Raw genomic sequence first — 21,170 nt, forward strand, 5'->3', positions numbered from 1 at the left:
GTGCTGACGCCATTGAATATTTGGTCAACGTTAGTGAATAGTTCAGTAGCCAGCCATGCACCTAACCCTTTTAAGTTTAGATAATCCAAACGGTGTTCAAATATTAACTGATGCGATTCAAAGTAAATATTCATTAATCTCAAGTTCACAAATTAATGACAAATTTAAAATTGATTTCGAATGAAGTAATTTTAGATGATTTTTGTATTAAATAAAAAACTCACTAAATTTTATTAATAACTTTTTATAACAATATCTAAACTTAAATCAAATATTAAAAAATTAAAATTTAACTAGAATTTTTTATTTCAAGCATTGATTCAAACACATACCTAACCGCCTATATATGAATATTACAAAGTTATATTTTAATTCTTAAAAATTCAATGTTTTGAATATTTTATTCAACTCACTAACGTAAACTTAGTGATGAAATGTTTGAATATTTGTATAGTGTCACTATAAAAGAAAATAAAGTTTTAATAAAACGGCGTGTGTTTTTATTCATTTGTTGTGCCATATATTTTAAAACTTTATTTGACATTCACGCATAATATAATGTTATTAATTTAGATAATGTCAAAATAAAAACATATATGTTCATGTAGAAATTTATATTATGTTGGATTTGCAGGTACTCTTATTATTTAATTAATTTTTTAATTAATAAAAAAATATGTTCAACCATACCATCTTTTAAAAGAATAAATCTTATCTTGAGATGGAGATTCTTTACACGACTATTGTTCCATTATTTGTTTTCTGAAAAATAAGTGCATGTGAAGTTGCAAGGTTGAACACAACAATTTGGTCAATATGGAAAAAGATTTTATCACGATTAAATTATTATTTGATAGAGAAAAAGGACCCTTATATGGCTGTCTATTTTGACTGTTATATAAATGAGTGAAAGTGATGTAAGGAATAAAGTAATGCTGCATGATGAATGAGGGTAGCTCGGGCTCTCTACCCATCTACTTCATTTCTTTCATCTACTTTCTGTTTTGTTTTGCATATAATAGTTATAGCAATAGCAAATTAGCATCATCATTTGTTTCTTGTCGCCTACTTACTTTTTTTTATATCTTTTTTTGTTATGGTGTTCTTCACTTGGTCCAACTTCTAGACTTGTTTATCATTTAGGATATTTTTAAAGTTTTTTAGATTTGGTATCGTCAATATACTACTATATTGTATGAATTGAGGTTAAAGACAATTTATATACTTCTTTCTCCCTTAATACTACAAGAAAATCATGAAATAGAAACTAATAGAGAGAAAAAAAATTAGTTGCTACAATGATTAAATTAGAGATCATTTTAGAAATTGAAATTTTTTTGGTTTCTAAATTAGTTTCTATTATTGTTAAATAATTTTTAAATTGGTATCTAATTAGCTACCAATGTTTTAACTACTAATTATTTAGATTCTAAATTTGGTAGCAAAAACTTTGGTAGCTAATTAGATACCAATTTAGAAACCATTTAACAATAATAGAAATTAATTTAGAAATAAAAAATATTTTTAGTTTCTAAAATGGTCTCTAATTTAGTGACTTTAACAACTAATTATTTTTGGTATCTAAAATTTGTTTCTATTTCATGATTTTCTTGTAGTGTAATCAATTGAAATGCTTTTTAAAGATAAAATTGTGACGTAACATCAACTTCGAAACTAAACAATACTTCAAATGTCAAATGTATTTATTGATTTAATAATATTATATATTATCTTTTGAATTTGAGGTCTTAACACGTGTTAGAACTTTTTAGTTATTGTAAGTATATTTAAGAACTTATTCAATGAAATAAAAATGAAACGTATAATAAGATTTTATTTATTTTTATTAGCACGCATTAATATGAAATTTTAACATTCCAAACTCTATGGTCTATAAAGATAAGAAGAACAACCTCCAAAAAAAAAAATAACAAAACTTAAATTTTGGGAGGCTTAAAGGATTTCTAAAAAATCAAAAGGACAGGAAGGTAAAGAATTAAATAAAAAGAAAATTTAAGAAAATCAACATATTTATCACCCTCAATAAATATACTTTAAAGTCCATATATTTATTATATATTAAAGAGTTTGTTATGAATTAACTTTCGGCCTCCATCAAACAATTCTATCATATTCAAGTCAAACACTCACCAACTTAGTTCTTTTGGAGTGAAAATAAGAATATCATTAATAGAAGAATAAGAGAAATTAAAAAACAAACATAATTTAACTAAACCCAAATATTCTTAACAAAAACACACTTAAAGAAAAGATGGCTCAAGCTTTTTCGTCGTGGAGGTTGCATAAATTAATGTCTCTTATATGAAATTATTTATCCTATAGTAAACAATTATACAACAATTTCGAAATAACCAAAAGTTTTGCTGATAGAAGGATATTAGACCAAATAATCTTCTTAAAAAAAATATAACTGAAAAATAAAGGCATGGGTAGTCTTTGATAACTATAAAATTGATGTTACAAATTCTTCAATATACTGTATATTTTAAATTGTAACTAACATTTTTTGTATTAGCTATATAAAAAAAATTAATTTCATATAAATGATATTGATACGTGTCTTTTAAGTAAGTAGTGTTTAAAATGTTTGAGAATATTAATTATTACTTTCAATGATTTATAATCTGTAATATCATGATAAAAAAAAATCATTAGGAAAGAATTTTTGAAAATTCATCGTCTTAAAATTATTAAAAAGAAACGTCAATATCTTGAACTTTTGACTAGTTATATAATTATAAATTATATGTAATACAAATCAAATATGTTTAATAATTTTCTTATAAGTGTTATGATCCTTGTCATCTCTGAAAAGCTATTATATTTAATTATAATTATTATATTTTACTTAGCCCTGTTTATCTTAGTAAATAATAAGATAAAAATATTTTCTTCAAGAAAAAGGTAGAATATTTTAAAAGAAATAATCATGTTTAGGATACTGCTGGATTTATATAAAAATATTTTTCACAATGAAGGTTAAATAAGATTTAAAGTATGCAATGGCATTATTATCCTATAGTGCATACCAATTATGACGAGTGATTTTTTGTATGAATCCCATAAAATAAAATAATTGAAGAGACTGAAAGTTGTCAGAATCGAATGTATGGTCAGGGATGTTTGAGTTGAGTCTGTGGATATTAATAGTTTAATTTCAAGTGGGAGTTAATAATGAATTTCGCCCCATCAATTATAGATATTTAAATTCCTTTTGATAAGTGCGAATTTGTTGAGGTTGGTACTGGTTAAAATACAAAATCAACTCCTCTGTGGAAAGTGTTTCATGGCGAAGTTGCCCAGAAGCACTAGAGTTTCGCCCAACTTTTTTGACCCACTATACTTTTTTTCTTTATATTTTTCTATTAATAAAAAGAAATATATTTCTATAATAAAATAGTTCGTGTAGTCTAACTCTCATATATGATATTTATATGAGGATATTTTGCTGATATTTTGCTAAATATAATATATATGCTTAATATAGTTTCAAATTGTAAATTGGGCAAGAGAAAATTTATATATATCATTCTTCTTAATTTTTTAAGATGTATTTTTAAGACAGAAACGTGATGAAATTCTGAATACTAAAATAGATAATATATCTTAAATGTAGTGATTGATGATAGTAATATTATTTCAACATACTTGAGATCGGAATATTAATTTTCTATGAAATTGAAACTTTGTGAGATGGCTAAGAGAGGTTATTTTAGTGCAGGTACTAGGATGCTCATCGGGTGTAGGAAACCTTTGGTGCAATCGAAAACTACATAATTCTAATGTTGAAAAATAAGATGTTTTTTTGGGTTGTGTGGATTGCATACCGTTTATAACATATATAGCTTTTGTGATATTTATGTAGGGCAATTATAATTAATGTTATGTGGAAACAATTGATATGCTTCTTAGTCTAGGAAATGGAAGGTTTTGCTTTTGGTGCAGGTATTGAAAGAAGAAAGTGTTTTCTGCTTTCCCTAACTTCATCTTCACTTAATACACTTGTAACATTTTATTATCCTCTAATAATATAGATCTGAATTATATATTTTCAATCCTTTAATTATATATGTTTGTCCTCCTCTAATTTGTTGTTGGATGCCAATACCTTGACACAGTTGCAAAGATACACACATTTGATAACTCAAAATATTACTATTTTAATCATACTTCTTTTATATTTCAATATAAATTATAAATATATATATTATCATATTATTAAACTAAATTTAAAATGGAAGTGTTTTGTTTTTATATGGTGCCAAAGCATATTTTTCCTTTTGTTGCTTGTTGTTACGTGGAATGACTATATATAGTGAAACGTGTCATAGTTGAGTAAGAAAAGTCACAGCACGAGATGTTAGACCTGAGATGTAGTAGTTGGTATATATTTCGGGGCTGCTTTATATCTTCTTTATAGTAAAAACAGTTCAATCAACAGAATATTATATTTTGTTAAATAATAATTAAAAACATGTATTTCCTTCCTGGTCTACTTCAGCAGTAAAACAAATGATTTGGAATAGAATAATCGATTAGTCCACAAACAAGAAACACTACATTCATTTAATGTAAGAAATTCCCATGAGTCGTGGATCAGATGCTATATAAGGGAAGCGTAGGAAGGTAGTATCCTCGTACCAAGGTCAAACAAAACACATACACAACCATGTTGCTCGAACTTGCAATTGGTTTGTTGGTGCTAGCTTTGTTTTTGCACCTGCGTCCCACACCCACTGCTAAATCAAAGGCCCTTCGCCACCTTCCAAACCCTCCTAGTCCAAAGCCTCGTCTTCCATTCATCGGTCACCTTCACCTTCTCAAGGACAAACTTCTCCACTATGCCCTCATAGATTTATCCAAACGCCATGGCCCTTTGTTCTCTCTCTACTTTGGCTCTATGCCAACCGTCGTTGCCTCCTCCCCTGAGTTGTTCAAACTCTTCCTTCAAACCCACGAGGCTGCTTCCTTCAACACCAGGTTCCAAACCTCTGCCATAAGGCGCCTCACTTATGACAACTCAGTGGCCATGGTTCCCTTTGGACCTTACTGGAAGTTCATCAGGAAGCTCATCATGAACGACCTCCTCAACGCCACCACCGTCAACAAGCTGAGGCCCTTGAGGACCCAAGAGATCCGCAAGTTCCTCAAGGTGATGGCACAAAGCGCAAAGGCCCAACAGCCCCTTAACGTCACCGAGGAGCTTCTCAAGTGGACCAACAGCACTATCTCCATGATGATGTTGGGTGAGGCTGAAGAGATTAGAGATATTGCTCGTGATGTTCTTACGATTTTCGGTGAGTACAGTCTTACCAACTTCATCTGGCCCTTGAATAAGCTCAAGCTTGGAAAGTACGAGAATAGGACTGAGGAAATATTCAACAAGTTCGACCCCATCATTGAGAAGGTTATCAAGAAGCGCCGAGAGATCGTGAGAAGGAGAAAGAACGGAGAAGTTGTTGCGGAAGAGCAGAGCGGGGTTTTCCTCGACACTTTGCTTGAATTCGCTGAGGACGAGACCATGGAGATCAAAATTACCGATGAGCAAATCAAGGGTCTTGTTGTCGTGAGTTTCCTGCTTCTTTTTTCTTGGTCGGCTTCATCATATTTAATGATATATATCAATATCAAACTTCTTTTTGTTCAAAAAAAAGAATATATAAATATAGGGCTAAGTCTTAACAAGCTTTTGGAGTATTTAATGAAGGAAATGTTAATGCTATACTCAATAATTGTTATTATATATATGTTTATAAGGAGGCACATACATTGTGTAGCTCAAGACAAAAAGTATATATATTTTTATTTGATGTGGCATCTTAGACTAATACACAATCGTTTGTATGTGCAGGACTTCTTCTCAGCAGGGACAGATTCCACAGCCGTGGCAACTGAGTGGGCTTTGGCAGAGCTGATCAACAACCCTAGGGTGTTGCAGAAGGCTCGGGAGGAGGTGTACAGTGTTGTGGGGAAAGATAGACTGGTTGATGAAGTTGATACTCAAAACCTTCCTTACATCAGGGCCATTGTGAAGGAGACATTCCGCATGCACCCACCACTCCCTGTGGTGAAAAGAAAGTGTGTGGAAGAGTGTGAGATTGACGGTTATGTGATCCCAGAGGGAGCATTGATACTTTTCAATGTGTGGGCTGTAGGAAGAGACCCTAAGTACTGGAACAGACCATTGGAATTTCGTCCTGAGAGATTCTTAGAAAGTGAAGCTGAAGGGGAAGCTGGCCCTCTTGATCTTAGGGGCCAACATTTCACACTTCTCCCATTTGGGTCAGGTAGAAGAATGTGCCCTGGAGTGAATTTGGCTACTTCAGGTATGGCAACACTTCTTGCATCTGTTATCCAGTGCTTTGACCTGCAAGTGGTGGGCTCACAAGGACAAATATTGAAAGGCAATGACGCCAAAGTGAGCATGGAAGAGAGAGGTGGGCTCACAGTTCCAAGGGCACATAATCTGGAGTGTGTTCCAGTTGCAAGGACAAGCATTGCAGCTAAACTCCTTTCCTAGTTCATAAGATATATACAAAATTAGTGTCTTTCCGCATGCACTTGTTTTTGTATGTTGATAATAATCATTTCAATAAGGTGCCTTTGATACTTAACCAAGTAAGGGCACATTCACATGTATCACATGAACTCCAGTTTGTCTGTTTGTTACCAATTGTTGTGTAGAAATTTTGGATCCTAAACTTTGTTTTGAGAAACCTATAATATATATTACCAGTGCCTTATTATAATATTTTAACAGTTTGAATTGCAGTGTTTTCTTTTCAATAGATAAGATCTAAGATATCTAATTTCTTTTATAACAATGTTTACTTTAAATAAGATTTATATAATTTCAACTTTAACACTTTCTCCATGTTATTACAATTGCTACAAATATTGTAAATAATATCCTACAAGTAGTCAAAACATCATTTTAAGTCAAATAATTCATAGCAAAAAAAGGAAGATTTGAATTAGGGGATTGTGTAAATTTTGAAAACTTCTTTTTATCAAGATCTCTAGCATAATATGAATCTACATATCCAGTGACTCCATCTCTAGTCCCCCAAACTCCCCCAAACTGCAGACAAACATCAATAGCTCTCAAATCAATGGATTACTTGTTTTGCTCCTTGTGTAGGTTGAACAAGTATTTACTACTACTAAATCTAAGTTAACAAATCATGCAAACAAGGTTTTAAAAATTATCTTAAAGATGACAAATCATTACTTAAAGAAGTTAATCATTTTGAATATAGCAAGCAGTTGGATCATTTACCTATGTGAACAAATTTTGCATTTTGTATGTAACATGTGCAAAGTGTTAGAACTTTTCAAAGCTATAATTACTGGTTTATTCTGTCTTAAATGAACAAGTAAATGTATTTTTGTCTATTTTATAGATAATGTTTCTAAATAACATTCACACAAGTCTTGGGAATTTAAAATACTTAAGAAAAAACACATTAAAAGGTGTACTCTATAAAAAAAAGACCAATTATTGCACTGCTCCTTTAATGCACCTACTCTTTATAGCGGTGATAGCCTAGGAAAAGATGAAGCAAGTACACTGCTAAAAAAGTAATAAGAAGATTGATATCTCAATTAAGTCATCAATATCCATATATCACATGTAACATAAAAAAAATACAAAACATAAAGGGATTAGGAAAACTCATGCTAGTTATATAAATTAAGGTTCGGAGAAAACTAAAAATGTTAAATTCATTTAATAATTATATAATTTTATATTATTTTAAGTCTGTTTAAATTTATCTATTACAAATCGTATTTTTGGATTTTAGATCAATAAATTCAATTGGATTAAATTGGATAACTTTTAGATTTTAAAAATATAAAACTAATGTACATTCGGGTCATTTTAAGTTATGAAATGGTGGATTAAGCTAGATCCAAGTAAGATAGTATTGGGTAGGACTCAGGTTGAGTCAAGTTGACTCAGGCACAAATCAAGTCGATTTTTAGTCTAGGAGAAGATAGAGTTGAGTCAATTCATTCCAAATCAACATTGAGTCCAGTCGACCTTGATTCGATTCAGTCGAATCAGTCCAGGTCGAGTTTAGCTAGAGTTAGCATTCTCAAGTCCAACATGAGCTCAGATTGATCCAATTATGTTTGAGCCCTAACAAAGTTAAGTTTGTATGGGCCCAGGTGTTAGCTGTCGTTTTGCTGTCAAATTAATATGATTCTAGCGTAGACTTGTCTAACACTAGAGAGATGATAGTATAATTGTGGACAAATGTTCCCAAGTCGTCTCCCAACGAATCCAATAGTAAAATCAGTTGATCAGGGTTTAAAATCTATCTGCAAGCAATAAAAGTTAGCAATAACAATAAAAATAAAAAGGGGGTTTGAGATAGTTGTGCAGAAAATATAAAAGAGATTAAAATAGCAAATAAAAAGCGGTTGATCCCAAGTTCTTCCACCATTGAATTATTCACAGGTTCTCTAAAGAATAATCTTTTCTCAATCCTCCAATAGAGTTAAACCAGATTGAACATGCGCCGATCTGATTCAACTGAAACTCACCAGTAAAACATGCGTCTACTGGTTTAATCAATACCCGTTTTGTTCCATGCGTATACTCCATGAGAATGCTTACCTTCTCTCTCTTGAATCATGCGCCCAAGAAATTACTTAGAACAATGTGAACTAACTAAGAAACCAAAGTTTAAGATAAGGAATACCCTCAATCATGCGTTCAAGTACAACCTCTAAAAAAAACTAGTTTTCCAGAAGATTAGACTATTAAAACAACTGCTATAGAGAATTAAAAATCGAAACTTTTATTGAACAAAACCCCAGAACTCAATGGAGAATTACAAAAGAATCAACCAAAAAGGTTTAGCCTTCCATGCGGAGGCAAAATAAAAGAATTACTAAGAAGAAAATAAACTAAGAAAACCTTATGAAGCTCTCTCTTTTCTCCTTGACGCTTGTGTCCTTTTATAGGCTTTTCTACTCCAAGGATCTTGGGAAAATATTGCAGTTTAGATTTTGTAAACAGTTTCCACTTTCCATAATTCTTTTTATTTTGCAGAAGATTTGCTTCCAATTCTGTTTCTGGAATCTTGTAGCTTTTATTTTCTCTTTCTTCTCCTCAGAATATTTTTTCTGTTTTGATTCAAGAAGCAACTCGGACTTTTGAATATTTGGCCCATTCACAAAGGTAGATGTTTCCTCTGGATAATTTACTCTAAAAACACAAAATTAACAATAATAATAGTTAAGGCCCAAATAAACCCAATTATAAGAATATTAATTAAAACAATGGATTTATTTATTATTATAGTCCAATAATCTATGAATAAGGCTAGTGAGTGTGTATGGGCCCAGGTCAAGTTAAGTTGATTAGGCCCAAATTAACTCAATTGGGCCCAAGTCCAATTCAAGTCGATTAGACTATGGACCAAGTCAAAGAGTCGGCTTGGTGCTTGTCGAGTCGAGACGATCTGACCCAGGTCGATTCGAGTCGATACGGTCCATATCGAGCAGAATGGGCCTATGAACAAGTCCAACCCCGATCTAGACCAGGGTGTAACTTTATTAGTTTGGACCCAAGTTGAGTTGAGTGAGCAGGGTCCAAGTCGAGCCAAGTCGATTGGGCCCAAGTAGAGTCCAATTAGAGTTAGCTTGGGTTCGAGTTTAGCTCTAACCCAAGTTAGGCCAAGTTGGCCTTGGACCCGATCAAGTGGAGTTGCTTTGAGCCAGGTCCAGTTAAGTCGATCGGGCCAATGTCAAGATGAATGGCCCAAACCCAAATCAAGGTGACATAAACTCGAGTCGAGCAAAGTCAACCTGGCCTAAGTCGAGTAGAGTTGACTAACCCAGGTCAAGTTGAGTGGGCCCAAACCCACATCAAGCCTAGTGGGTCTATCAAAAAGTCCAATCGAGTTGGCCTAAGACTAGGTCAAGTCGAGTGAGTTAGAGTCAACTTGGGCTCAAGCCATATCGGACACAGGTTGAGCTTAATCAACCTTGGTCCCGTTATGTTGAGTCAACCTAGGCCCAAGTCGAGTCAAGTTAGTAAGGCTCAGGTCAAGCGGAGTGCGCTCGGGCTCAAATGAAGATTAGTGAGCATATGCCTAAGTTGAGTCCAATCATCCTAAGCGTCGGTTGAGTAGAGTCGACCTTGACCCAGGTCGAGTAAAGTCAGCCCAACCCAGGTCGAGTTGAATTGAGTAATCTTGGGCCCATATTTTGTTGAGTGGGCTAGGGCACATGCCAATATCTGTTGACTTGCGTTTAGGTCAAGCTTTGTTAACCTGATCGAAGTCGACCGATGTAAGCTCAGACCTAGGTCAAGCTGTCCCAAATCAAGTTGAGTCAGCCCAAGCTGCCCAAATGTAGCAAAGTTAGTCGGGCCCAAATTAATGCGAGTCGGCATGGGCATAAGTCAAGTTGAGTTGATCAGGCCCACATCGAGCCGAGTCGGCTCGAGTCCAAGTCAAGTTGGCCTAGGAGCATGTCAAGTCGAGTTGGCTTGGGAACAAATCAAGTCAATTCAGCCTATAAACCCAAGTCGAGTAGAGTCGAACCAAGCACAGTTTAAGTCAATTTAACTTGAAACTAGGTCAAGATGATTCATCCTAAGCATGGGAGAACTCGAGTCAAAGTCAATTCGGGCTTAAGTCAAACTTAGGCATAGGTCAACCTAATTCAGCCTAGATCCAAGTCGAGCTAAGTAGGCCTAAGACCAGATCGAGTTGAGTTAAATTCAACTTGACCAAGTTAAGTTGGGTTTGTTTTTGGTGGAGACATCGAACCCAAATTGGTTTGGGACCATGTTAAGTTGAGTTGGATCGATCCGATGTCAGGTTGAACTTAGTCGACTTGTTTTTAGGTTGAGCTGAGTCGACCTAGTCCACATTCAACTGAGTTGTGTTAGGCTCAAATCAGGCCAAATCCAATCAAGATTGCGTTAGGTTAGGCCTAGATCGAGCTAGGTCTAGATTGAGTCAAGCTTAGGTAGGATCGAGACGGATTGGATCAGGTCGAGTCAAGTTAAGTTGGTTCTATGTTCGATCGATACATCGAGCAATGATATGGTTAAAATCATGCCAAGCTGAATTTGGTTGATCTTATGTTAGGTCAATTAGGTTGATCTCACGTTGAATTTATTCTAATTGACAAAGTGAATTTAATATAGATTTGAATCAATTTGATCTAGTTATAATTGATTTGAATTTTAGATCAATTTATTTTATTGAATTTGGATTGGATCTAAATTTGATTATATATGAAAAATCCAATCCATGACCAACTAATATAAATTCAAGTAACTCAAATATATTCCTAAAAAAATCTTTCTTAATATAAAAAATAATCAACTAGGAAAAACTCATGAATGTGAGTATTTAATATTTTAGGAAACCAAACTTTGGCTTATGAATTCCTTAACCACCAACTTTGACTCACATTTTATCTATAAAGAATATCCTTTTATATATATATATATATATATATTTATTTTTTTTTGTTTGCTCAACTTTTATCTTCAGAACAATCAGCCCATCAGGAAAAACTTCAGTTATACCATTATAATTCGTATTATTCTTCACTAGATGCTCCAAAAATTTCAGCATTGCATTAATAGCCAAGATGGCATTTAATAGACCCATCAATATTACACTTAATAGTAGTAGACAAAGTTTCTTTACTTTGACATACAATGAATGGGGGATATTTGATATATGGAGATTAAGAAAGCAAGACGCTTATAATAAATATTCAAATAGGTGTAAAAATTATTAAAATACTATAAATATAATAAGCATATTGTTCATTAGTTACATATTTATCATTTTTTTCGAGACTTCAATTAACTTTAACGTGAATATTTTATATATGCACAATTTTTTTTTCTTTAATCATTGTACCTTGACTTCTTCGACGATGGTTCCCTCTCTGACTTCAGAAGTTGACCGTGGCGGCTGTTGCTCTGCCTGCAATGATGAAGGTCACTCACGGTGAAGCAAACGAACAAAGGCGAAGGTGGCTGACGGTGTCTCACAGTGGCTGACGGTGTCTCATGGTGTCTCACGGTGCCTGCGGCTGCTGCTTCACGCACAAACGAAGAAGAAGAAGAATAGGGTTGAGTGCAGATCACATTTAAGGTATTTTTTAAATTCATTAAGGATAATTTGGTCTTTTCGTACATGTGATTGGGTGTCAGTTCAAAATCATCGGGTGCAGGAAGAATCAGCCATATGAGTTTGACCTAGTGGTATAAGGGAGTTGTAATGTAAAGGTTGTTTTTTTTTTTGAAGGGTTTTAGGATAACTCTTATGTCCTAAACCAATTTGATTTTGTATACTGGCTGAGATACCCCTGAAGCATTCCTTTAATTCATCTTAATTCTTTGCTGATAAAAAAAAAATAATAAATTGTTCATTAGTTACATATTTATGATTTTTTGGAGACTTCAATTAACTTTAACGTGAGTATTTTTATATAAACACATTTTTTTTTTCATAACAATATAAAACATAATATATTAATAAGAAGATATCTTCTAAAAAAGAAATATAAAAATATTTTCTTATTAAATAGCATGAGTATATAATATTTTTAAAATTTAACTATACATGTATAATGTAGAAAGACACCCTCCACTGCTTTCTAAAACCAAACGAAATATTTATGAGATTTTAGGAAAAAAATATGAGTAAAATTTGAGGAAGAAGAAATGATGTGCATTGAAGGCGTGATAGGATAAACACACAAAAAAAAAAAAGACATTAATGAAATTAGGAGATGAAACCTACTAGAAAATGAAGATGAAATTATTTTAGAGTGATGCTACATAATTATTTCATTTTCTACTTTGCTTCTATCCAATACAAATAAGATAATATTTTTATTTTAAATATAAAATAATTTAGAATAAATAAATCAGAAAAAGAAACGAATTAATTTTTTATTAAATGTTAGAAAGGTGTAGAAAAAATAAAAAATGTACATATCTGTATTTTATGAGTGTCAAATTTGAAACCCAGAATATTTTAAAGTGGATTGAATTGTAGTAGGAGAAATTGAAAAAAGAAAAATAATTTAAAATCTTATTTTGCATGGCCGCAGAAACTGTGCTAAGCAAAACGAAGTGCTATTGCCAACTACGTATTTTCAAAGATTTTGAGTTGGTGAGTTGAAGCATATTAAAATAATGATGAATCACCCAAATTTGACTTGAGAATTTGCAGATATTAAGTGAAAATGAAAGTGAAAGTGAAAATATGAAAGTGAAAATGAAAACAACTTGTTGGATTTATTTTAATTTTATTTTGCCTGACTATTTAAAAATTTATTTTTATTTAATCAGAGTTTTAAGTTTTACTCTTAATTATACTAACTTAAAAAGTAGTTTTGAAAATATTTAATTTTTAAACAGGAATAGAGCAATAAACGGTAGTGTTAAAAAGTGAAGAGTATAAGCAGTAATTGGTTATAATTTGAAATTTTAGGCATTTGTTGAGGGAAGAGGCCATAACATAAGCATAAGCAGGAGTTCGTGAGCACATCGTCTTGGACTAGAAATAGAGTAAGTGAAGCTTTTTTGTGTGTATTATTAACCAAGAAAAGTATGAGGAATGTAATAAAAAGTGAAGAAGAATTATATAATATTGGGAAGTTTATGTTTGCTTGTGTGAAAACAAAGAAGAATAATATTTTAAAGACAGTGGTAGGCGCATATGAGCTTGTTTGTGTGGGAAAATGATAATTAAAAGATCAATGTTTACTCAGTATTTTCAAAGATATGAGGCAGAAAAAAAAGAATTTTTTTAAGACAAAGACTTTGAAATACGGTTAAACAATCAGTAAACTTTGAATTCCTAAATTCTCAAATATCCTAATGATTTCAGAAACTATGAAAAAAAATAAGATAAGTAATGCTTTTTTCATGCCAACATCACGCCCACTTAAAGTGCAACCTACATATATGTTATTAATAAGATAAAAAAGAATGAATTGGTTGATATGTTATTAATAAGATAAAAAAAATGAATTGATTGATATTTTATGTAATCAAATTTAAGAGCATAATAGTCCAAAATATTTTGAAAAAGCAAGATATTTTTGTATGATTCTTGATTACACTCCTTGTATGAACCATCAATAACAAATTAGTCTCATACTCCAACGTGTGAGTATTTCTACAAGTCCAATAAAAGTATGAGTTTTCTGTAAAATTTTGAAAGTTTACGATATAATAGGTTATGAAGATTTTCCAGACGGGACAAATCAATTATATATTTTTATATTATGTATTAATTGGAATATTCAATTTAAATTACATTTTAAAATGTTTTAAAATCAATTAAATATTAGATACTATATTTCATTATGTTGATTAATATAATATAAAAAATATCATCTGTCCATATAAGTCCAATTTCAAAATAATATAATAAATGCTATGAATAATATAATAATTAAAATAAATAACCGTAACATAAAATTATAAAAAAAAACGAAATTTGATTTATCATTGTACATATTGTTAATTGATAATTAAATTTTAATACCTTGTGATAATTAATTGACCCTTAAAGGAAAACAGCTTTGGTCCACCACAATCAAAGTGTGGAAAAACTATTAAAAGACTATAAATATAATAAGCATATTGTTCATTAGTTATATATGTATCATTTTTTCGAGACTTCAATTATTGGATTAGAGTAGGAGAAATTGAAAAAAAAAATTAGAATTTAGAATCTCACAAGATTTTTTTGGCATGATATGATCCGCCGCAGAAACTGTGGTAAGCAAGCAAAACGAAGTCGTAGTACGTATTTTGATTCAAAGATTTTGAGTTGGTTTGATTTGAAGCATATTAAAATAATGATGAATCACCCAAAATTGACTTGAGAATTTGCAGATATGAAGTGCATGCACTCTTGGCCAGCCCTCGTAAGAAGAGATTATTAGGCTTTTGACTTGAGAATGAAAGTGAAAATGAAAACAACCTCTTGGATTTATTTTAATTTTATTTTGCCTGACTATTTTTAATTTTAATTTTATTGAATATATAATTTTTAAAGACGAGTAGAGCAATAAATAAACGGTAGTGTTAAAAAGTGAGGAGTATTATAAGCAGTAATTGATTAAAATTGTAAATTTTGAGGATTTGTTGAGGGAATTGGAGCCCATAAGATAAGCATAAGCATAAGCAGTATTTAAGACTCGCAGCCGAAAAGAGTTCGTGAGCACATCGTCTTCGACTAGGAATGGAGTAGGTGAAGCTTTTTGGTGTGCATTATTAACCAAGAAAAGTATGGGGAATGTAATAAAAAGTTAGGAAGAATTAAAATATAGTAATGATATATTTATAATTTATATTTTTTATAACTCTAAATATTATTATTTTAATGATATAATTTATTTTGAAACTTATTTTTTATTATATATATTTATTTATAAATTCATTAAATTATATTAAATTGTATCGAGTTGCATAAGTGTCATTTTCCTATAATATAATATTGAGAAGAAGTTTGTGTCTGCTTGTGTGAAAAGAAAGAAGAATAACATTTGAAAGAGACATGGAGGCGAATATGAGGTTCCTATAAAAGGGGAGCGATGGAAGCCTGTATGTATCCTCAGACTCTCTTCTCTATCTAGGCAGTGAGTTGCAGAGAGGAAGAAGATCTGATAAGCAGAAACAAAAACAATCATGTTGCTGGAAATTGCAATCGGTTTGTTGTTGATAGGACTGTTTCTGCACCTGCGTCCTACACCCACTGCTAAATCCAAGGCCCTTCGACACCTTCCCAACCCTCCTAGCCCAAAGCCTCGGCTTCCCTTCATTGGACACCTTCACCTTTTGAATGGCCAACTTCTGCACCACTCTCTCATTACTCTTTCCCAACGTTATGGCCCTTTGTTCTCTCTCTACTTTGGCTCCATGCCCACCGTTGTTGCCTCCACCCCCGAGTTGTTCAAACTCTTCCTTCAAACCCACGAGGCTGCTTCCTTCAACACCAGGTTCCAAACCTCTGCTATTAAGCGCCTCACTTACGACAACTCCGTTGCCATGGTTCCTTTTGGACCTTACTGGAAGTTCATCAGGAAGCTCATCATGAACGACCTCCTCAACGCCACCACCGTCAACAAGTTGAGGCCCTTGAGGAGCCATGAGATCCGCAAGGTTCTCAGAGTATTCGCCCAAAGTGCAGAGTCCCAACAGCCCCTTAACATCACCGAGGAGCTTCTCAAGTGGACAAACAATACCATCTCCATGCTGATGCTGGGTGAGGCCGAAGAGGTTAGAGATTTGGCTCGCGAGACAGTTAAGATCTTCGGTGAGTACAGTCTTACCAACTTCATCTGGCCCTTGAATAAGCTCAAGTTTGGAAAGTATGAGAAGAGGATCGATGAAATATTCAACAAGTTCGACCCCGTCATTGAGAAGGTCATCAAGAAGCGCCAAGAGATCGTGAGAAGGAGAAAGAACGGAGAAGTTGTTGAGGGAGAGCAGAGCGGTATTTTCCTCGATACTTTGCTTGAATTCGCTGAGGACGAGACCATGGAGATCAAAATTACCAAAGAGCAGATCAAGGGTCTTGTTGTCGTAAGTTTCTCTACTTGTCTTTTCTTATTCATACTAACCAACCAGTGTAGCAACTAACTGATACACACATTTTTTATTGTGACAGGATTTCTTCTCAGCAGGAACAGATTCCACAGCCGTGGCAACTGAGTGGGCTTTGGCAGAACTCATCAACAACCCTAGGGTGTTGCAAAAGGCTCGGGAGGAGGTGTACAGTGTTGTGGGGAAAGATAGAGTGGTTGATGAAGTTGATACTCAAAACCTTCCTTACATCAGGGCCATAGTGAAGGAGACATTCCGCTTGCACCCACCACTCCCTGTGGTGAAAAGAAAGTGTGTGGAAGAGTGTGAGATTGAAGGGTGTGTGATCCCAGAGGGAGCATTGATACTTTTCAATGTGTGGGCTGTAGGAAGAGACCCTAAGTACTGGAACAAACCATTGGAATTTCGTCCTGAGAGATTCTTAGAAAGTGGAGCTGAAGGGGGAGTTGGGCCTCTTGATCTAAGGGGGCAGCATTTTCAACTTCTCCCATTTGGGTCAGGTAGGAGAATGTGCCCTGGAGTGAATTTGTCTACTTCAGGAATGGCAACATTTCTTGCATCTGTTGTCCAGTGCTTTGACCTGCAAGTGGTGGACTCACAAGGACACATACTGCATGGTGATGATGCCAAAGTTAGCATGGAAGAGAGAGCTGGCCTCACAGTTCCCAGGAAACACAACCTCGTATGTGTTCCACTTGCAAAAACAACCCTCGCCGCCAAACTCCTCTCCTCATAAATTACCACTTTCAACACTATCTTACCGTTTTGCAGTTACTTTTATGTTCTCATAATTATTTCAATAAGGCGTAATTGACATACCTATGAGATGCCTTTATTTGATACTGTGATGTAACTTCAGATATCATTCATTACAAAAGTTTATAATCATTCAATACTATATATATTGGTTTTTTCCTATTATCATCCATACATTTTGTTTATAAGAAAACTCAACAACAAGCATAAAACAAAGAAACGATATTATATCAGAAGGTTTTGCGCATAGAGTTCTATTTTATATTCTTTTTATCAGGAAAAAAAAAGTATTATTTTATGTGAAAAACATATTTAAACAATGACTAGTCATCGTTGAAGGAGACGTCTCGGAGGAAATCGCTTCTTCTCTTTCCACTATTGTTGCGGTATAGCATTTGCTCGGACATCATGACCAAGTTTATGGTGATTAAACCCTATAGTAATTCCGATCGCATTTTCATTAAACTACTTCCAAACAGTGAAGACTTTATATAAGTTTTTTTTTTTTTAAAGAACTCAACATGTTTTTTTCCATTGTCATTATTTTGGTGTTGAATGCTCATCACCATGAATGTGACTAGCCAATTACACCTAAATAGTTAGGTTTTTCTAAAAGCTTTTCAAATACTCTGTTGTTATTTTTATATTAGGCTTATCATAAACACTTTTATGTATTTCTATAAGTTGGAACACTTTTATGAGGTGGTTTACTTGAATAGATTGTTATGGAATATTGTCTATGACCACCACCTTAACTCTTGGTGTCATCTCCAAGTAAAACATATTAATGTAATACAATAATCAAAGTGGATCAATTAATTTTAAATAAACAAATAAAGTAATCATGATCAAAAGATTCAAACCTAATTGTGTTTTCTACAATCAAATATGTAAGTTATATTGTCTATCATTCACTCCAACTATTTTAAATCACAATAAAATTAATATAAAACATAATTTAGACAAGGTATACAATCAATTTTAATGCATTAATTACCGATGAGGTATCCGTGTCACTGAGATCACTATTAATGTTATCCTCACTTGAAATGTATTCATCCTCGTATTGTTCATCTATGTTTGTTTCATTTAGTAATTGTATATCTACTTCTTTTCCCCCATCGACATCGGCAAGAGAATCATGAATGAAGTTTGGATCAACATGTAGCACTACTTCAAGTTGTAGAAGCTCATCATCTTGGTATGGAGTGTCATGCTCAACCTCACTTATTGTGTTATCAATGATTCTAACTAGTAGCTTTTGTTTTAATTACTTCAAACCAACCTTGGTGTCCCTCAGAATATTTGGTGTAATAAACTTGATGTGCTTGTTTTGCAAATATGAATGGATCATACGCTTTATTATATCTCCATGATTCCTTTACTTAAACAATTCCATAGTTGTTATCTACTTTGGTTCCTATATTAGGAGTATTATCAAACCATTCACACTGAAAGAGAAATACATTCATTATTGGAAATCCAATGTACTCCAATTGAATAATATTAGACAATATTACATAGAAATCTGACTCTAATTGATCATTGGTTCCTCGTATATAAACACCATAGTTAGTGGAATTCATGCCTTCACTCCATTGATAACATAGATAGGCCATGATTGAACTTTTCTCTTAGGACCCCATGCTAAATTAACCAATAATGGACCTTCAATATTATTTTCTAGATTTAGAACCTAAACAAAAGATTATAAATTACACAATGTCTATATAAAAATAATTTTTTTATAAGGCAAATTACACAAATGTCTTGGTCAATTTGAGCTTCTAAAGCAGTAGGACTAATCTCTCTTAAATATTCAACATAAATACCACAATAAAGAAATTCATTACTCAAACCACATAAATTAACATAATTAACCTTCTTTTAAAATGAATGAATATCATCTTACTCAAAGTATGGTTGAACCTCTTCACAATTTTGAAGAACATACAATTGGGCAACATCAAAGTCTCTTTGGTTTAGATAATATGTCATGCATTTTCCAATTGCTCTTCCTTGATAATTGAAAATTGAAATAGGAGGAGCACATGAACAACCCTCACCTACTTCAAGATTACGAGGGATTCTAGTCCTTCTTGTTTCAACATGATCAGGATAATAAAATGAGGCAAATGTAGATGTTTCCTCTACCAAGTAAGGTTCAGAAATAGAGCCTTCCACCCTAGCTTTATTTTTTACTTTCTGTTTTAGGGAGTGTAAGAACCTAAAAAAGAATATGGACGTACATAATTTAAAATATTAAATAAATATACAACAAATACGAATAGGGTTAGGGTTTCTTGATTTTCATGAGACTCTTGCATGTGTGGATTGATTGGTTCTTATGTTGTGGGTGCAGATTGGTGGAGTGCAAGCCTGCGGTGTTGTGGAGTGTTGAGCAAGTGCGTCAGAGTCATCTTGTTCGTTTCTTGATCCTATGTTGGTGGAGGGCGTGGGGGTGTGTGTGGTTCTCGAGAGCGTAGGAGTACAGGTTTGGTGTGTGCTCCAAGTCTACGTGGAGGCCAATACGGGAGTGTTGTTACGTGTTTGTGGTCGCTGGACAATTTAGCAGTGGGAGTAGTGTGAAGCACGACATGTAAGAAATTATGTAAATTAATTTCTATAAAGTGACTCACATGACTTAGAGTTTGGGCTTTCGGCCCAAATATGAATAATAATAATAGAATAAAGGGTCCATTGGTTAACGTGAGAAATATATATGTGATGATATACCTAATGAAAACCTACGTCTGATGGAGATTGAGAACTAAAGGCTATAGGGTTCTGTCTCTGCAATCACACACGCTTAACATTAATACTTCGAGTCATAAACTAAACATACAATACAGATTCAGAAAACATTCTATGTATACTAATGTTCTCCTTTGGGAGTTTCATTAATACACAAAACATAATGATGCTAATAATATTAACTTTATTTGCCAAGATATATGCATCAACTAGAAACACTTGTTATCTTTGGATATACAAGCAAAACTAATAACACATACTCACTACCAACAATCATATTCATTAATTATAAGGACAACTAATCAACCTTTGGGCGATCCAAAAATGTCTTATAATAATGAATTTCCATTTACCCATATTTAAATAATTTAACATCCATTCTATAGGTAATTGAAATAAAATTTATCAGTAATATGAAATTAAATAAAACTTAAAGATTTGATCACTTTGGTGATTACAAAACTATCATACAAATAACTCTAGAAATTATATCATTAATTGAAATAAAATTCATCCATAATTTGAAATTAAATAAAACATAAAGATTTGATCACTTTAGTGTTTACAAATCTATCATACAAATAATTCCAAAAATTATATCATTAAAAATAATACATAAAGCGGAAAAAATAATTTTTCATTCCTCACTTTCAATCAATTAATTAAACTTTAATATAATTCAAATTAAAATAATTATAATAACATAATAAAATTTGAATTAAAAACTTTAATTAAACTTTTAACTTAATGTAAATTAAATTACATTATAATATAATAAAACTTTAATTAAAAAAACTTTAATTAAAGTTTAATAAAAACCTTAATAAAAATCATAACGTAAAGTGGATAATTCATACACGGATTTCATTATATTATAATATTTTGAATCCAACATTATGTTGCATTCCAATTCCGTGAACCTCCCTTCCATTGCATCATCCACGCCGAGGATGATACTACCACACACCAAAAACCCTACTCATCTTACTCTCTCTTTCTTTCCGACAGCTCCCCACCGCTGTCTCCC

The 21,170-nt window shown here is 32.7% G+C and overlaps 2 protein-coding genes across 2 annotated transcripts; both read left to right on the plus strand.

Moving 5' to 3' along the window:
* Positions 1 to 4,358: 4,358 nt before the first annotated feature.
* Positions 4,359 to 6,792, plus strand: LOC137806464 (2-hydroxyisoflavanone synthase). The gene is made up of 2 exons (XM_068606603.1): positions 4,359 to 5,587; positions 5,873 to 6,792. The coding sequence occupies exons 1-2, from the start codon at positions 4,691 to 4,693 to the stop codon at positions 6,539 to 6,541; spliced, it is 1,566 nt and encodes a 521-aa protein (XP_068462704.1). The 5' UTR covers positions 4,359 to 4,690; the 3' UTR covers positions 6,542 to 6,792.
* Positions 6,793 to 15,630: 8,838 nt separating this feature from the next.
* Positions 15,631 to 17,545, plus strand: LOC137806462 (2-hydroxyisoflavanone synthase-like). Its single transcript, XM_068606602.1, has 2 exons — positions 15,631 to 16,612; positions 16,698 to 17,545. Exons 1-2 carry the CDS (start codon positions 15,716 to 15,718, stop codon positions 17,367 to 17,369), a joined length of 1,569 nt encoding a protein of 522 aa, XP_068462703.1. The 5' UTR covers positions 15,631 to 15,715; the 3' UTR covers positions 17,370 to 17,545.
* The last annotated feature ends 3,625 nt before the right edge of the window (positions 17,546 to 21,170 follow it).

The sequence above is a fragment of the Phaseolus vulgaris genome, chromosome 3 (assembly GCF_000499845.2).
Source record: "Phaseolus vulgaris cultivar G19833 chromosome 3, P. vulgaris v2.0, whole genome shotgun sequence".
In the NCBI taxonomy this organism is placed as follows: domain Eukaryota; kingdom Viridiplantae; phylum Streptophyta; class Magnoliopsida; order Fabales; family Fabaceae; genus Phaseolus; species Phaseolus vulgaris.

What these genes read in the sequence shown, in the direction of transcription:
- LOC137806464 (XM_068606603.1), top strand. Translation starts at nt 4,691, where the DNA reads ATGTTGCTCGAACTTGCAATTGGTTTGTTGGTGCTAGCTTTGTTTTTG. An exon ending in AAATCAAGGGTCTTGTTGTC is followed by an intron (nt 5,588 to 5,872) that starts GTGAGTTTCCTG and finishes TTGTATGTGCAG; the next exon opens with GACTTCTTCTCAGCAGGGAC.
- LOC137806462 (XM_068606602.1), top strand. Translation starts at nt 15,716, where the DNA reads ATGTTGCTGGAAATTGCAATCGGTTTGTTGTTGATAGGACTGTTTCTG. An exon ending in AGATCAAGGGTCTTGTTGTC is followed by an intron (nt 16,613 to 16,697) that starts GTAAGTTTCTCT and finishes TTATTGTGACAG; the next exon opens with GATTTCTTCTCAGCAGGAAC.